At 48.8% G+C, this 18,197-nt stretch overlaps 1 protein-coding gene across 1 annotated transcript; it reads left to right on the top strand.

Moving 5' to 3' along the window:
- The first annotated feature begins 453 nt into the window (after positions 1-453).
- Positions 454-16,702, top strand: ap2m1b (adaptor related protein complex 2 subunit mu 1b). Its single transcript, XM_035385256.1, has 12 exons — positions 454-636; positions 5,430-5,546; positions 8,367-8,632; positions 10,503-10,585; positions 11,027-11,032; positions 11,185-11,320; positions 11,503-11,647; positions 12,888-13,010; positions 13,210-13,345; positions 13,693-13,790; positions 14,192-14,303; positions 14,416-16,702. Exons 2-12 carry the CDS (start codon positions 5,473-5,475, stop codon positions 14,548-14,550), a joined length of 1,314 nt encoding a protein of 437 aa, XP_035241147.1. The 5' UTR covers positions 454-636; positions 5,430-5,472; the 3' UTR covers positions 14,551-16,702.
- Positions 16,703-18,197: the final 1,495 nt, after the last annotated feature.

Below are 18,197 nucleotides of genomic sequence, written 5' to 3'. Positions count from 1 at the left end.
CCAGTGCTCTCAGTCATTCAAAATAGGCCTATTGAAACTTTCTTACAAAACTATTTCCAAGGAAATTGTAATCGCCTCCAACTACTTGTGTTGAAGAACCGTTTTTTTATTTTCAGTAACTTGTCATTTTGAATAAAAATAAGCTATGTTTTAAATTTGAGTCATTTTGTCAACATTTTATAATATTAGGATATTTAATTCGGATATGGCTATTCCCGACAAGCAGATCATTCAAATTCAGTCAATTTAGCTGAAAGATCTGACCATGGTTAGCCCTACTGGCTGCAGTGCTGTGAAAGTAAGCAAGGGCGATGATCTAACCTTGTATGTGTGTATATTATGTGCGTATACATTTCTAAATATACTATATACACATCATAAATGAATAGGATAAAATTAATTATTTTTTCTATGCTTAAAAAAAATCATATGACGCATTGTGACGCATGTCAGCTGACTCAGTACCTCAGAAGGAAGGAGAGGTAGACATCTTGAATTGGAGGGAGAGTGGGGTGTCAGTGAGCAGGCAAGAAAACGCAAAGGCTTGGTAGCTAGCAGGAAGGGAACCCTCGCGGCCCTAAAACCACTATTTGTGTGGAAGGGTGGCATCGGTGGGGGACAGAACGTGAAAGACTGGTAAGGACTTTCCATTCAATGCAATAGAACTCGATCGATCAAACACGGACGAGCCGGTCACGACGGAAAATAAAAATATGTAAGCTCGCATTGCTTGTTAGTTAGCAAGGGCTTGCTGGGGGAATCAGTCGGGCGTGTTGAAAACAAACCTGCGTTCGACAGGGACCATGGGTTCGGGGGAAGGAATAAAATAAACAATATGACGATAAACTCAAAAAGTGATCAAAATTTGGTTTGCCAGATATATTAATATCAAACTAACGTTAGCTCGCTAGCGTTCTGTAATTTCTATACGTGAAATCGCATCACCGTCGATTTCCCCCCCCCCATTTCCTGGTCCCGTCTTCTGAAATCACGGTCGTGATTATCACATTCTTAAATAGCTATCTTTTTGCGATACGTATAGTCTATCACTGCAATGTTAAGGGAGTGAGTGTCGTGATGGGGATATCGCCGCGACGGGCTGGATTTCTGCTTCACGTTTTAGCATACACCGGCAGACATGTTGCTTGCCAGCCAGCTAGCGTTATCCTTATCATTCTGGGTGGGTTTTCATTCATTCTGGAAATGAAGATACTGTGCACTGTCTGCTTGCTAGCTAGTGCTGACTTTGTGTGATATGTCGTTAAATTGCTAGCTAACGTTTACCGTGGAATTGGCTAGATTCCTATTATTTGTGTGACTAGACTAGCTAACTGAATTTTTCTTTAAGCTTTTTTATAAACGCCCAAGCGGTGAGTATCTTTAGCATATTAGTAACGTTAGCTGTCCGATCATCAATTATTAAAGGTGTGTTGCATGTATTTCATGTACTAGATTACGATTTTATTTACTGGATATATAACTCTTTATTATTATATATCCATTTATAGTCTATAGCATTATCAGTAGTAGCATTGAAAGGAATTCTGAACCGCCCAAAATTATGTCGTGTGTGGGTGGTCAGTAGTGAAGGACTTCGCAAATATGGAGGTATTTAGACATTTTGATTGATTAAAACAATAGCAATATATAGTTCGAACAGAGATATTCCCATAGTTGCCTACACAAAATGTGGCTATAGTATTGAATTGGCTTTGCTACTAGACCTAAAACATTCCAGACGCTTTTTTCTACTACACACGCGATATGCTGACAACCTGATACAACTTGTATGTGTATCAGTGTGTGTGCACATGCTCCTGCGTTTCTGTTGGTGCAGACCTCCTGTGTGGATAATGTAGCGTGAGTACATGGCATGGTAAATTGTCTGTTTGTTCAGTTTGATGGCAGCCTTTAATTTGGGAAGCTGCCCATGACACTGGGTAAGGATGTGATTCCTGGAAAGGTTCTGTGTGACCTCTCTCAACTCTCAGATTCTGTAGGAGAAATTTTACTTTACATTACATTAGCGTGGCAAGCACCTTTGTTTGGGCAAGCCTTCATTTTTGACAGTGTTAAATCGAGCCAGTAAAATATTAATATTAAACTCTTGCAGCCTGTCCTCCAGAATGAAGACTTGCACGCTCCCTTCTTTCCGCGACACGCAGTTGGTGCACTCGCTGCGATGCCTCAGTTTCCCGCATTCTTTCCAGTCTCTCAGTCTTTAGTAGCCCCCCTATTCTCCATCACTAGGCCCAGGTTCTGCTGAGTGTGACTGGGACCTTCTGACATCACCTCAAACGGCAGGGGGGCTGCTGGGAAGTGAAAACCTCCGGGCTGTTATCTGCGCAGTCCAGCTCCGGCTGGCGCTGTTCCAGCTGCGACTCCACAGGCCGCGCTACTGTTTCCGTCCCAACGGCCGTGCGGCTGAACCCGCTCGCGGCGGCCCATCCCCCGAAGCGCTGCAGTCTGGGACTGAAGTCCGCTTCCCTTCACCTTCCTGTGGAGAGACTGCCGCCAAACCGCACAGGCAGCGTGCGACGTAGAGTCACGGAAGCGGGCGGAAAGTTCTGTTTGAGTATGCCGTTTGGAATGGGTACGCACTCTGGATTTTCAGTCTGCGGTACCATACGTTTTAGAATCGCCTCCGCTTCTGTCTCCTAAAAAATTGTCTCTTGATATAAACGTAAAGATCGAGATCCCACACATCCCGGCATTTGAGCTTTGCTCTTAGACTGTGTACATCTGTTGACCGTTTTGGACGGGATGAACATATCAGGTAATTCTAGTCCTCCGTTTGCTGTTGTCTGGACTGTTCAAGGTCGGGTGTTCCACCATTCAGCTGGCCTCTGACGCAGGTTAAGATGGCCGTGATGTACACAGGAGTTCCTGCAAGGTGAATTACGGATGTGACATGTTTCAGTGCTGTGTGCACACCCCCATCGGCTACAGCCAGGTGGACAGTTTAACATCAGTCAGGAAGACCATTAGTCAGATCAAATGAGTTTCACCCCTGGAGGACTGCTAGTTTTGTTTATATTGTTAAATAGGAATGAGTATGGCTGTTTGGCATAATTGTTGTATTTGTATTTAAAACCATTTTCTTGGATGGCTACCTTTATCCAGGACAACATAAAAAACGTTTTCATATTACACAGGTAGGCTAGATATGCAGTGAGTTGTTTCAGGTCAGGTATTTTGCTACGTCACTTCTTGTCATATCTTGTTGTTAAGGTTGTTCATCAGTATTCACTCGTTTTGTGTGCTATTGATTGTTCACATGCTTAAGTTGAACGGTTAATGCGTTGTTTAGGTACATGGAGAAGCAGGTCATGTTTTTATCAATTGTACCACTGCTATTGAGACGATTGTTTGTGTACTAAACTGCTCGGCGAGGTCAGAACGACAAAACAAAGTCCACCAGCAGAGATGAGCTTGCGAGCCAGCCGACCTGTACGTTTGCGCGGGGTGATGTCGGTCCAGCTGTGAATGCAGCTGTGGTGGAGTGTCTGTGTGTGCGCGAGGGCTCCAGGGCTGCTCTGTGTTTGACTGCACTTCCTGTGCCTTGCTGCTGATCACAGTGGAGAGATCGCTCTGGGGAACTGGCTTCCTCTGCTTTGAGGGTGAAGGAGGTTCTCTGGGTTGTTGGGTGTCTGACAGCGTGCCACTGTAGGCCCAGTATGGCTCCGTGACAGGAGCCATGCAGTGTTATAATCTGAAAGGCGTGCTGTTGACCAATCGGTGAGCGGAACCGTAGACAAGGCCGCAATCTTGTTTTTCCTCTCTCCACCTCCCCCCCACTTTCTTTTCTTCCTCTTTCAGTCTCTCGCCCACTCGCTCTCTCCCGTCCGCCCCTCTGCACCTCTTCCCTCGCGTCTCTCTTTTTTCCCCGTCCTGGTCCGTCTCGCTCTTCCACTTTGCATATCGTCCTCCCCCCGCCTCTCTGTCCCTGCACTCCCGGAGAACAGGGAGGCTGTGTCCCTCCCTCCCGGCTTCCTGTCGCGCAGCCAGGCCGCCGAGCCTATGCTGGCATTTCCTTGGAGCCGACGTTAAGATCTGCGCTCCATATTCAGCATCTCCATCGCCCCCCCTCCCCACTCGCCATACCCTCTCCGCCGTTATGTGTCTGTTTGGGCCTGTTTGTCTACCTCTTTGGGAGCTGTAATTGTATCAAGCTGTATTTATAGACCTTCCTGCGGTTGTAAGGAAGAGGATTAGAAGATCACACTCAGGGCTGATCCCTGGTCTTTCCACCTCAGCATCTCAGTGTAGTGTGTCTGTTTTTGCAACATGGCAAACGGCAGATTGAGAAACTGAATCAGGTCACACACCATTCATTCATATTTGCCGGTTTGTGTGTAGGTGTTCATCTGAAGTGGATGAGTTTGCATCTGAAGCCTGCAGTCTTCAGTGCTGATTCTTCACTGCACAGGACTCTGCACAAGCTGTGCACAGATACTGTGGCTGTATCTGAATCCAGTACCTTCACCTCTCCCCTACTTAATTCCCCTTTGTTTAGATTATGCTGGTATAAATGGCATCCCAATTCTTCAGAATTGGATTCAATTTTAAAATAAATCATAAGTAATTGCTTTCATATTTCTTCAGTTTGGAATCCCCATGATGATATTAGCTGGTGCCATCTCTTCAGCCTCCTCCACCAGCTCAGGAGAGCCCACTGGTGCACGCCCCTTCCCAAATGGGCAGACAGCCTCCATCTGATAGGTCAGAGCAGGAGCTGGCTGACAGCCGCTGTCTGATTGGTCAGAGCAGGTGTCACTATTCGATGAGGTAGTGAACACATTGCTGCCTGAAAACCTCGGTGACGCTATGAAAAGGTTGCGTGTCGCCCTGTGGGAGTTCCAGCCACAGTTGGTACCATGAGGCTTGGGATACCCAAGCGTATCCAGCGTTTCTGCTGGATACGCCCCATAGCAGCTTGTTTGGGAGCTTCAGTGAAGATCAAGGTAGCCTCATCATTTCTACAAACGTGTGTAGCCTGTAAAAACTAGTACTGAAAATCTGTAAATTTCATTTGCAGTGACAGACGTGCCGCTCCAGGACGGTTCACGCTTATTAAAACACATTGAAATGAGTCATCCTGATCCTTCTGGACACATTGCCTGAGAGAGGGTGGAAATCCCAGCACTGAAAACTGGCAAAAATTTGGAGAAAATGGGATTCAATTAAGAAGCCAAATAAAGTTTTTAGTGCCACGGTGTGAGCAGGAGCTTCAGTGTAAGAGAGCCACGCGCTCACCGAGAGGGCAGATTGGGACACTCTGCTTCCTGCTGTTCCCTGAGCTTCCTGCTGTTCCCTGACCTTCCTGCTGTTCCCTGAGCTTCCTGCTGTTCCCTGATCTGTGCTGTTTTAACGTGGGCCCCAGTGGCTGTGAAAGCACTGTGGATTTAACTGACGTGTCTCCCCCGCAGGAGTTTGCTCACCATGGACCGAGCTGACTGAGACGGCTTCACCATGATTGGAGGACTGTTCATCTACAACCACAAGGGGGAGGTGCTGATCTCCCGGGTCTACCGTGATGACATAGGGTGAGTCTGGGAACGAGGGGTGGGGCTAGGCAGCGGTGGGTGGCTGGGTGGTGGAGGTGCATGATTGGGGAGAGTGTTTGGCTAAGGAATGAACTGGTGGGAGGAGGGGTTGGGAGTGCGTTGCTCAGTAACGGTCAGAGGCGTGATGCAGATGGGGTGCTCTCTGTCCCAAAGCAGAAGTGGGAGTTCCAGGGGAGTGCTTATGTGAACATTTCATCCAGATGTCCCATGATCCTCCATGCTGCAGCATATCTCTGCTCTCGGTCTGTTGGATGCCCCGCCCTACTCCATCCCGGCTCCTGACGCTCCTTCCTTGTCAGTCGTTCTGCTGTGTAAGGGGCGGAGTCTCTGTGCCTTCCTGTGTGTAAGGGGCGGAGTCTCTGTGCCTTCCTGTGTGTAAGGGGCGGAGTCTCTGTGCTTTCCTGTGTGTAAGGGGCGGAGTCTCTGTGCTTTCCTGTGTGTAAGGGGCGGAGTCTCTGCTTTCCTGTGTGTAAGGGGCGGAGTCTCTGCTTTCCTGTGTGTAAGGGGCGGAGTCTCTGCTTTCCTGTGTGTTTGCATGTTTTGGTCTTAGCCGTACATGCTGTGTCCCAGCCTGGTGTGCATATGCGTGTGCGTGTGTGCATGTGCAGGCGTATGTGTATGTGGGTGTATGTGGGCGTTTTGTATCTCTAACCCTCTCTCTCATCTTTCACGTTCCTCCCCTCTCTTCTCCTCTTCCTGTGTCCATACATCCTCTCTCCTCCCCTCTGTTGCTACCTTATTTGTTCATATCCATCTCTCCATTGGCTGCTGTAGGAATAGGTAAGAGCCACATGACTCGGTTAACCTCCAAGCATGGCCGCCCTCTCCTCTACAGCAATGCCTCACTGTCTGCAGAGGGCAATCTGACAAGGCATGGTACAAAGCAATGGCCTGAGCTTGCCTGAGCCCCTCCCAACTTCTAACTCAACCCCCCACCACGGAGACTGGAGACGGAATGTGAACGCTGTCTCTGTGAGCAGTGGTACTCCATATTTAAATGTTGACAGGAAGTGGAATCGGTGCTCGCTGCAAACATCGTTTCCATGGCTGCCCAGTGCTGCAGCTTCTGTCACGGCGCCAAGGCTGCCTGTGTGTGTGCGTGCGCGTGTGCGCGTGTGTGTGCCTGTGTGCGTGCATGTGTGTATGCGTGCGTGCGCGCGTGTGTGTGCCTGTGTGCGTGCATGTGTGTGTGTTTCTGTGAGTGACTGACAGACAGGAATGCCTCTAGTACATCAACAAGATCCCTGCTTTGTCCTGATTGCTACCTTGTGATTTACTCTTGACTCTTTCAAGGCAGTAATCTTTGGAAGCCTTTGCTTTCTGTTTTTAAAAAGAAATAAAAAATTTTAAAAACCATTTGCTTGTATTTCTGTAAGGAGTTGGGCTATAAGAACAAATTTTCACAATTTGAAAATGATTTGAATCTCATAAAAATTTACTTAAATTCTAAAAATGAGCATCCAAAGTGTAAGCAATCTAAACCAAGCGGCCCAACCCGGGCTGCGTGTTTGAAGCTCACTTCCTTGTGGAGAAACTTTGCATACTAGTGCCAGTGTGGCTGGCTCCAGTATGGGTGTTTCAGCCACCCGATTCAGTGTAAGTCCATGGTAACAATACGGTCAAAAAGTCCATTTTTTCCTCACGAGAAAATGTAATGGCAAAATGTGTTGTTTCTTCATCTAATGTGCTGATTTAAGTTAGTGTGGTGTTTGGACAAAACTGTAATATTTTGTGGGAAAATTGGGGAGAGCTTGCGTCACTGCTGAGTCATTGTATCTCACACGCTTAGCGGACGACCGGACTTCATGTCCCTACTGCGCATCTCTGCCTCCAATTTGTACAACATGGCAGCTTAAAAATGCTTTTCACCAAGCGCACAGAGTCAGCGGATGACATCACAGTGACTTTGTCCATGTTTTTATATTGCCTATGATCTATACAACCTCAGAAGTGTTTTTCTCCTCCTGACGCATTACCCAATGAATGCCCAGGGACCATCCCAAAAAACACAGTTTTCTCTGCGCATAGCTAAATCTAACCAGCTCTACATGGCTTAGCCATGTTATACAATCAACCATTTTTGATTCTTACATTTTATACCAGTCAAAAAAGACTTTTTGACTGGTATAAAACTGCTTCAGCTGGATGCTGTAGTGTTGCTGCTTCAGTGAGTCTCTTTCTGGCTGTGTAAATCTCAGGTGTTGGTGCTGGTACAGTCACACCTCTGATGGATATAGGGCTGAAGCCTGTTGTGGCTCTGTATCCAGGTCTGTGTAGTCAGGGCTGTGAGTGTGGTTTGCAGACTTCAGACAGAGGGAAATGGGAGTGGTCTGTGCTTAGTCAGAGGGATGTGGGTGTGGTTTTGTGGACAATAAGTGGGGGTTGAGACATAGCAGTGGGTGTGGGTAGTTTTGCGCACTGAGATTGGTGGTGTCCCCCGCAAGGAATTTACTGTAACAAGGAAGTGTTTACTTGTAAATGGACGAAAAGAAGGCAGTTGTCCAGAGGTAGGGTACGCTTAATCTTTCATGAGAGAAGGAGCGTTACGCAAGTGAAAGCACGTGTTCCTGTGCCCTCCACCCCTTTCAACACTGTCTGGAGTAAAAGGTCTGTTCAGGCGTGCCTGGGAAAAACGATAACATTCTCTTTTGCCGTCTTTCATCCCCTTTTCTCTCCTGTTCTTTATTTGCTACTCACTTTGCTTGGGGTCCTCATTCCTGGTTTGAACTGCTCTCTCGTCCCTCTAACCCTCTCTCTCTCTCTCCCCCCCCCCCCCCCCCCCCCCCCGGGCCTCTCCAGGCGCAACGCGGTGGACGCGTTCCGCGTGAACGTGATCCACGCCCGCCAGCAGGTGCGCTCGCCCGTCACCAATATCGCCCGCACCAGCTTCTTCCACGTCAAGCGCTCCAACATCTGGCTGGCGGCCGTCACCAAGCAGAACGTCAACGCCGCCATGGTCTTCGAGTTCCTCTACAAGATGTGCGACGTGATGACGGCCTACTTCGGCAAGATCAGCGAGGAGAACATCAAGAACAACTTTGTGCTGATCTACGAGCTGCTGGACGGTAAACCGGCTCCCCGACCTCAGCTCTCAAGCTCCTGATTGGTCTCTGACCTGAGCTCTCAAGCTCCTGATTGGTTCCTGTTCAAAGTTCTGTGCTTCTTAGTGGCCTTTTAAGGGTTCTTTCATGAGTTATGCTTCCTGTCCAGCTGGGTTGTGATGTATCACTTACGTGTGCACTTGGAAGTATTAGAGATTTGGTTTTGCACTGATTAAATGTTTTCCATTACTAGCCCTGAATTGGTTCCTAAACCTGCAAATAAGTTGCTAAGTTGCTACAAGGAGCAGCCAGTTGACTGAAGGCAGATTGGTTATTTTTCAGAAGATAGATATAGAAGCGGTGCTGAGCTCATGCTTTATGCATGTGCTGCTCTGCGCTGCCCTGCCACATCACTCTCACGCTCAGCCAGTGAGAAATGTAGGCCACTCCAGGCTGCAGCTGCAGTCCCTTACTGGCTCTGCCTTTTCTCGTTAAATGCTAGTTAAATACCATGTGCCTTTCTTATTTAAATGCTATGAGGTCATCTACGGTATGTAAGCAAAATTTCCAGAAAGAATTTGAATAAGTGGCATAAATCTTGTGCAACTCGACATGTAACATTAACACGTTGGTTTTTGGTAATGGATGGAGAAATGCCATCTTGCTTATAGTCACTTTGGCTGCAGAGTTTGTATGTCCACATCCTTGGGGAGAAAAGCAAATGATCCAAACCCTTGAGTTGTCCTCAGCCTGTTACCCGCAGTGAGAGTGCACACTGATGCGTGAGCGAGTGCCGTTTCAGTCAGGTCTGAAAGTGTCGTCTGCGTCGTCCTGTTTCGGCCTGTTGACTGTCGCGCCGGAGTCATCTCTCTCCCCACCGTTTTCACCGGGAGAACGGGGATTGGAGCCCCCGGCTGCCCTACGGACCGCATCGCGCAGTCTCCCCGGAAGCCATTTTGCTCGTCCGCGCTTTTGAAGCCTGCACCGCCAAAGCGGAGTGTCCCCTCTCAGCGCACACGCCAGCTGCTTCTGCTGTGCTGTAGTTTTTTTAGGTTTTGATTTTTATGACCTTTAGATGAGAAAATCAAAACCTAAAGAAAATGTAGCGCAGCCAGACTTCTTCCAGAGTCAACTGATGGACATCTCCCCTTTTTTGTCAGTTTTTTTTCCATTTCTCACTTTTTCGTCTGCGCATTTTTACATAGCCCTAAAAGTGAAACTTAGTAAGTAGTCATGTTTTATGATGATCGTCCCTGTAATCAGCCATTGGATGATAAGGAGTAGTTTTTTTTTTTAAGCATGGCCAGTTTAGTTCTCTGCACTACATTTCTACTTTTCAGAAATGGTTTGGTTTTTGTCCATCCGTTTGGATGGTTTTAATTGGGCCCACAGCTGTGTTATACTGTAACTGGGCAACATCATTTTTAAAAATAGTAACAAACAACATTTTATGATGGGGCATTCTTGGTCATACTGTGCACACAGAAGTATCAGGATTTGAATTTTTTGGTAGTAAGTTAAGTTGTAGCTATTCTTTCTTTTAGTTCTTGTAAATTGGTTTTTATTTCTGCATTTTATAACCGTCCAGTATTTTTCCTTCATTTCTTTCCGTTAGTGTGTGACGTTTTAGTACTGCAAATACATAACTCTGTGGAGTTGCTTTCTTCACTTGCTCCTTGGTTTGAATAATTAGTTGTGAATTCCCATGCTGCTTTTTTTGAGTTGTCCTCTTATCAGGCTGTTTTATGATGTGTCGGGGGATCATGTTTCATTGGGGCTTTTGGAAGACCACGCCCTCAAGTGTGAGAAGAGTTTAATGAAGCAGTCAAGGCAAGGCTTGTGTGTGAGAGAGTCCCTCTGCCCATCTCAGTCTGATGGTTGTATCCCCCTGTAGAGATCCTGGACTTTGGGTACCCCCAGAACTCTGAGACTGGAGCCCTGAAGACCTTCATCACCCAGCAGGGCATCAAGAGTCAGGTGAGGAAGAGGAGCATATGCTACTCGCTGCTCCCTGTGGGAACAGAACTCGCACACACTCCAGTCCCCACGGTGGAACCCGTTACCCCTGCCTGCCCAGCCCTGTTTCTGGAGACTGGCCATCCTGCAGGCTTTCATTTCAACCCTAATCTGACACCTGCCTCTGCTAATTAGCAGCTCAAGGAGATCTGTAGCTGTAGAATGAGGTGTGCTTTGCTAGGGTTGGAGTGAAGACCTGAAGGCCGGTAGGTCTTCAGGATTAGCGTTGAGCAGTCCTGTTTGACCAGCTTCAGTGTCTTTCCTTCCACTTTTTTGCTCTGATTGTTGTCGGATAAAGCAGATGATGATGTCACACCCTGCTATGTTCCATATGGATGTGTAACTGTTTTTTCTTTCTCTCTCACTGGCCTTCTCTCCTGTATGTGGACTCTGTGGCTTCAGCATCATGTAAGAGGATTTTAATTCTATTGCTTTTTTGAATAATAAATGAATGTTTTTGATGGATATTTATGAACTCTCTAATGAGTTCAGATGCAGAAAATGAGAGCTCTTACAGCAGTGAAGCAGCTGAAAAGACTGAACCCCCTTCTCCTCCACAGACGAAGGAAGAGCAGTCTCAGATCACCAGTCAGGTGACCGGGCAGATCGGTTGGCGTCGCGAGGGCATCAAGTACCGCCGCAACGAGCTGTTCCTGGACGTGCTGGAGAGCGTCAATCTGCTGATGTCTCCGCAAGGTAACGCTGACCCCCGGTGGCCGGGGGTGCACGATGCAGCCCTGTCACAATCCCCATGAAAACTCTGAATCGGGCGAAAGACCCAACTCAGATGCTTAGGGAACGAAGCCAGGCCTGGTTGTGGGCCGAGTGAGAAGATGTGGAAGTGGAAGGTCACGTGACCCTGCGCCCTCCTCCTGCAGGTCAGGTGCTGAGCGCCCACGTCTCTGGCCGGGTGGTGATGAAGAGCTACCTGAGCGGGATGCCCGAGTGCAAGTTCGGCATGAACGACAAGATCGTCATCGACAAGCAGAGCAAAGGGGGCACCGCGGATGAGGCGGGGAAGAGGTGAGGGGGCGCGGCCAACGCACCGCCTGCCTGTGCGGCTGGAGACGAGCTGAAGCGAGTCTTCCACACACAGCAGGGTCTAAGGGCGCTAAAGCTCCATTCATACCTCTGAACCTCTGGTATGAAGCCCCTCGACTCTACCTGCCTCCACACTACCTATAAACCTGGGCGTGGTTCTGGTGTCAGTTGGTGGCAAAGCAGCAGGGTTTCGTAATCAAATGGCGCTTTGTCTTTGTTAATTTTTTAATTACAAACGAGGAAAATACCAAGATGGGACTTTAAATGACTTAAATGTTTTAAATGCTGAAAGGAGACTTAAAACAGGTATGTTTTACCAGCATTCATCTGGTGACTGAAGCATTATTTTCAGTTGTCTTTTTGTTGTTTGGGGGTTTTTTTTTTTTTTGCTTGTTCTGAGTGTTAATGTCCATTGTATGTGTTGAGTGTTGCGTTCAGTGGTGGTATTTGTGTTCTTTTATTTACCGAGGATTTGATATGTTTGGTATTTTCTCCCCTCTCTCTTGGCTCGCCCTGAGTGAGCTGGGGAGCAGCTGGAGTCTCTCTCACCTGACTGGGCTTGTTCTCACCTGGTCTCATGGCCACGCCTTATCTCTGTGCCTCTTAATGCTAGTGTGTGTGTTTGTTTGTATGCGTCCACACTGCTGCTATGTGTGGCAGTTGTGTGTGTGTGCGCGTGTGTGTGTGTGTTTTGATTTGTGTGATAAATCTGTATGGCAGCATCTGGAGCTTGCTGTGTGTGTTTGCTGCAGCTCACCCGCATCTGTTTCCGCTCTAAGTTCACATTTGACTCATCAAAGCCGCAGTCTGCCAAGCTCTGCGTTTCATCATCGGGCATTATCTGCTCCACTGAAGGCACTGCTTCTCTTACCTGCTCCACTAAAGGCACTGCTTCTCTTTCCTCTCGTGTGGAGTCATTCTAAAGGTGTAGCAAGCAGGCATTCCACTGTGTGTGGTTCTCACCCGAGTCATTTCTCTCCCATTAGACGGCAGTGGGGACGTGGTCCCTCTCAGATAGAACCAGGAGCAAAGGCTGGAAAAAGCCTGTCTGTGCGGCCCTGTTATGGCCGTAGTGTAGTGAAGTAGGGTTGTGCTGTGTCTGTGTGCTCTAGGTTCTCAGCAGGGAAAGTGACCTCTGTCTCCCCTCAGTCTCCCCCTCCCTCCATCCGGCTCTGCTCTTCTGCTTTATCACGTCCTCCCTGTTCTTCCCTTCTCTCTCCAGTAGTGGCAAGCAGTCCATCGCGATCGATGACTGCACCTTCCACCAGTGTGTGCGCCTCAGCAAGTTCGACTCGGAGAGGAGCATCAGCTTCATCCCTCCTGATGGGGAGTACGAGCTCATGAGGTGTGTGTGTGTGTGTGTGTGTGTGTGTGCGTGTGTGTGCATCTTTGTGTCTGTGTGTGTGTGTTTTTGTCTGCATCTATGTGTGTGTGTGTGTCTGCATCTTTGTGTCTGTGTGTGTCTGCATCTATGTGTCTGTGTGTGTATGCATGTGTGTGTTGGGCATGTGGTGAGCATACATGTGTGTGTCACTGTGCTGCAGGTACCGCACGACTAAGGACATCATCCTCCCCTTCCGGGTCATTCCGCTGGTCAGGGAGGTCGGGCGCACTAAACTGGAGGTCAAAGTGGTCATCAAGTCCAACTTCAAACCATCACTGCTGGCGCAGAAGATTGAGGTAAGGGGTCAAAGGTCAATAGGGGGCTAGGACAACAAAATAAAGGATTGTACCGCTATGTCCCACTTGTGTGCTGTAATTAGCCACATCCTGTTGTAATCCAGTGCTGTTGCCCTTGGTTCTCCCTTTGCTCAAAGATCAAATGGCTGCTGAACACAAAGTCTCATGGATGCAGTGAGAGACTAGGCATAATTGTGATATCAAGTCATTTTTGTTGTCTCGAACCTGCTGGTGCGCCTGTCCCCTCCTGTGTGTGAGGCACAAGCTTCCTCAGTCGAGCGCCCCTCTCGATCCCTCCCTCCCTCTCTCTCTCTGGCTTCTCTAAGTGTCGTTCTCTCTCTCCTCAGGTTCGCATCCCTACCCCGCTCAACACCAGCGGGGTGCAGGTGATCTGCATGAAAGGCAAAGCCAAGTACAAGGCCAGCGAGAACGCCATCGTGTGGAAGTGAGTCACGCTGCCCCCGCCGCCCACCTCCTCTGTCCTCCCCACACCTCCTGCTCCCACCCAGCTTCCTCTGTCCTCCCCACACCTCCTGCTTCCTCCCAGCCTCCTCTGTCCTCCCCACACCTCCTGCTTCCTCCCAGCCTCCTCTGTCCTCCCCACACCTCCTGCTTCCTCCCAGCCTCCTCTGTCCTCCCCACACCTCCTGCTCCCACCCAGCCTCCTCTGTCCTCCCCACACCTCCTGCTCCCTCCCAGCCTCCTCTGTCCTCCCCACACCTCCTGCTCCCACCTAGCCTCCTCTGTCCTCCCCACACCTCCTGCTCCCTCCCTCCCTGATTGGGCTCTGGGCTTGTAGCTCGTGTGTTCATTGGCTGCGGCGTGTGTGTGTGTGTGTTCCTGCAGGATCAAACGGATGGCAGGGATGAAGGAGTCCCAGATCAGCGCCGAGATCGAGCTCCTCCCCACCAATGACAAGAAGAAGTGGGCCCGCCCCCCCATCTCCATGAACTTCGAGGTGAGTGCTGACACAGCCCCCCGCCGGGCCCAATCAGATGCTCGTAGTGTAAAACGTAGCGACGTCATTGGAGGAGTCTGTTGATGACATCCTGCCCCTCCCCCTCCCCCAGGTGCCCTTTGCTCCCTCCGGGCTGAAGGTTCGCTACCTGAAGGTGTTCGAGCCCAAGTTGAACTACAGTGACCACGACGTGATCAAATGGGTGCGCTACATCGGGCGCAGCGGCATCTACGAGACACGATGCTAACGGGCCCCCGGCCGGCGGCGGGGCGGGGGGGCGGGGGCGGGGCCACGGGGGGAGGCGCTGAAACAGTGCAGTCCTGCCAAACCTCTCATTCCCTCCCTCCCTCCATCCTCAAGGGCCCGCTCACACATCACAAAATCAACACAGAGATTCCAAACATTAGAAAAACGTCACGCTAATGCAAACCAAACCGTTCCCGTGGAGACAGAAGTACAATTAGAAAACGTAAGCGTGTAGTGTCTGCTACAAACTAAATGCATCTTAAAAAATGAAAATTGTGACCAATCTGTGTAAAAGAGATCAGAGATGTCCATTATGCCAGGATGTTTACTCCCCCTATTACCCCCGCCCCCCCCCCCCTCACCTTGTATCTAATTTCCATTTAAATTTCAGGAAGATGGTCTCAACTTGTCCTTGCTCTAATTAGCAGTCACCCTGTTTGTTGTCTTGGGCGCACCCCTCTTCCAAACCATACTTTCTCTCACTGTCCTTCTGTCTTATTGGAGTGTAGCTTATCCTATCCCCTATAACACCAGCCCCATCCCCCTTCTCTTTTAAGCCCCTCCCATATCTTTAGCCCCACCCTCTCTGCTGATGTAATCGTATTATAGGCTGTAGTGTTAAGTAGGTTACTGGACGTATTAATAGTTACACAATTTCCCCCCCTCCCATCATTTTATGCATTTCTTTATCCCTCCCTCAGACCGATGTCTGTGTGTTTTGTATCCAGAATGCTTTGTCTCTCCGTTGAAGGCCTTGTTCCTTTGTTTGTCCTCCTCTTGCCCCTCTTCTTCCTCTAGCTGTATCCCTCATTATAGTTCTAATTCTAAAAATGAAGATGATGATGATGATGACTATTCTGTGGTTTCTGTTTTCATCTCTGTGCTGCGATGTTTCATTCTTGTGACCAAAATTCTCAAATTTATAGAACGCATACAAAGCAACAGAAAAGATGTTTTAAAAGCAAAAAAACAGAGCAATCCCTCTGTATAAAAAGGGTCAACTGAATTACAAAGAGTAGACGGAGCATCTGTGGTCAGTTTTAGTGTCCGTGTGGGAATTTGTCAGGCTGGTCTGTGCGTGTGTGCGCGTGTGTGTGTGCGTGCGTGAGTGTGTGTTGCGAAACCCCAGCTGGGTAAGCTCAGCATCTCTCAGGGGCGTGGCTGGGGCAGCTGTGCCTCTTTCCCTTCAAACCGTCCAATGGGGTTTGGAGGTACCCGGTCACGTCTATAAGACACGCCCCCCCCCCAGGCTAACTGCCGTCTCTCGCCTGCACATTTATCATTCCCATGTCACAAGGTCCATTTAAAGGGGAAGTTAAAAGAGCTTGGGTTCGTCAAGACTACGGTCAAGAAAATGCATTCTGTTCTATGGGGAGGAAAAGACCGCAATAATAGTTTGCTGTCTAAATCACGTCGACCGTTAACCTTACGTTACAGTACATTATCCAAAATATTCAGTTTTCCTTCTGTCAGTTTCCCTCTTCTGCTCTCTCCATGGTATCGTCTGTCCAGTTTTTAGAAGGCTGCTCAGTGGGGAGATCTGTGAGGGAAGAGGGGAGGAGATCAGCGATTGAGCAGAGAAGGGGAACAGAAGGGACTGAGCGCCGTTGAGCCGTGTGTGTGGCTGTGTGAGGGGCTTTCCCCCGTTAGAGCGCGTGCGGTGCGTTTCTGCGCTGGTGTGAGGGCGTTCGCTCGCTGCGCGTTCAGACCAGCCGGCCCCGTTCCGCCTTTCCCTCAGAAACATTCCTCTCTTATCGGCGTGCGGCTGCTGTGTGCCGCACCCCGCGGTCTCCAGCCCCGGCGCCTACAGATTCGCGGCTCTCGGGCAGAGGAGGGGACTGGAGAGAGTAGTGAGCCCGGTCCAGTGGTCAGAGCCATTTTCTACAGAACAGGGCTGAAGGGGAGAGTCACTAAACCCCAATGTTCTTTCCCCTTTACTCTGTCGCCCTCTAATGGCTGTGGTCTCACTGCACTCTTCACGTTCAACACTACAGCCTGTCCCGCTAGTGCCCGCGCCCCCGCCACGCCCGAGCACTGAGAGATGCTGAGGGCCCTGTTCCAGGGGGTCCTTCTCTTGCAGCTTCAGTGTTTTGATCTCCATTCGATGACTTTGTGACTGTCCAGTTAATCCTGAATAAAACATTGTATAACCAGCCTTGTCTGAATTATCTTCATTTGGATTTCTGCAATCTCTGCTTTTGATCTTTAAAATGGTTTCAGACTTTTGACATTCCTGAGCGGTTGTGTGGTGTGTGTGTGTGAGAGAGAGAGAGAGTAAGAGAGAGAGATTGAAGGAGGGGAAAAGAGGTGCTTTGTACCAAGTGTATGGATGTTTTGTAATGTGCATCTGTGGCAAGATACTGTGTTTGTGTTGCAATGATAAGAGTGAATTTTTTTAGTTTTTATTTTTCATATAGAGTGACTTGATTATGTATGCAGGCACTTGGGGAGTGTATCTGGGCCAGGATGCTTATGGGGTATGTCATACCTTGTGTGTGTGTGCGCGTGCGTGCACATTTGTGTATGCGTGTGTTATTGGTAGTTTGTGGAAGTGATTGACATCTCAGGCAGGTGATGCTGGCTGACCTCTGCAGCTCAGTTGTAGAAGTCTCCTCAGATGGGTTGACCATAAAACTGCTCTGATCCAGAATCGATGCCAAGTCTATGACTCACCAAAATACCTTCATCACAGTCACTAAATTCACACATCTGATCTCCAGGTCACCAGTTGTCTGACAAATCGATTTTTATCTACAAACTGTAGGCGGAACTATTATGGAGGGTTAGCTTCCCCTGATCTCTTATTTCACTGCTGCCTTTCCTCCCCTCCCTCTCTCGTGTGAAACCCTGCCTGTCACTGTTCCCGGGCGAGCGATGGCGCAGGGACGGTTGGGGTGACGGGGCTGAGCTGCCTGCACCACTTCGGCCGTTTCCAGGATTTCTGCCAGACAGGTGGCAGAGAGCCAGTTCAAACGGCTCCTCTGGCCCTTCCAGAGCGGAAGTGCCAAGCCCTGAGGGCCCGGCAGAGTCTGCACACGAGTCATCAGTGAAAATGAGTGCCCCTCAATGCATACTTTACTAAATGTAAGTGGTAGATGCAAAAATGTAAATGTAAAAGTGGTTTGTCCAGTTACTACATTACGGTAGTCTAATAGTTAGGTGCAAATTAGTGTTTTTATCTTGTGCTTTTAAGAACGCTTGTATTTTCTTGTTTTTCATGTCTACTTTAATAATGAAGTCTGGTGGCTAATGGCCTTCCCCTCCCTCGGGCGGTCTCCCATGGCAACGCCCAACCGAATGGCGCAAGTGAACAGGTCACTCAGGAGTCCTGACAGCCTGGCTGGGGAGATGCATGCTATGCCAAATATAGTGTCACCGCCAAATTGTTTAACTTTCCCACACATGGAGTTCAGAAGTAAGTGTACTGCAGTATACACATTGTGAACATCCCAGTGGGTACATTCTGATTGTCCTTTCACTGGAATGAGGGCCCAATAAAGACCACATAATATCAGCCAATCAGAAGTCTGCTCTGCACAGTGCCCTAAATATGGCTTTGTATGTGGGTTTTTGTGATTTCACAAAAAAAAAAAAAAAACTGATAAAATGTGATTGCCAAAATTTCACTGAATCTCTTTTGATTCACTT

Source organism: Anguilla anguilla, chromosome 12 (genome assembly GCF_013347855.1).
Source record: "Anguilla anguilla isolate fAngAng1 chromosome 12, fAngAng1.pri, whole genome shotgun sequence".
NCBI lineage: Eukaryota > Metazoa > Chordata > Actinopteri > Anguilliformes > Anguillidae > Anguilla > Anguilla anguilla.
The sequence above is the reverse complement of the archived record's forward strand: the minus strand, read 5'-3'. Positions and strand labels throughout refer to the sequence as shown.

Bases quoted from the DNA above. Each gene is read 5' to 3' on its own strand.
- ap2m1b (XM_035385256.1), top strand. From the start codon at position 5,473: ATGATTGGAGGACTGTTCATCTACAACCACAAGGGGGAGGTGCTGATC. The intron at 5,547-8,366 runs GTGAGTCTGGGA...GGGCCTCTCCAG, and splicing joins GTCTACCGTGATGACATAGG to GCGCAACGCGGTGGACGCGT. The intron at 8,633-10,502 runs GTAAACCGGCTC...ATCCCCCTGTAG, and splicing joins GATCTACGAGCTGCTGGACG to AGATCCTGGACTTTGGGTAC.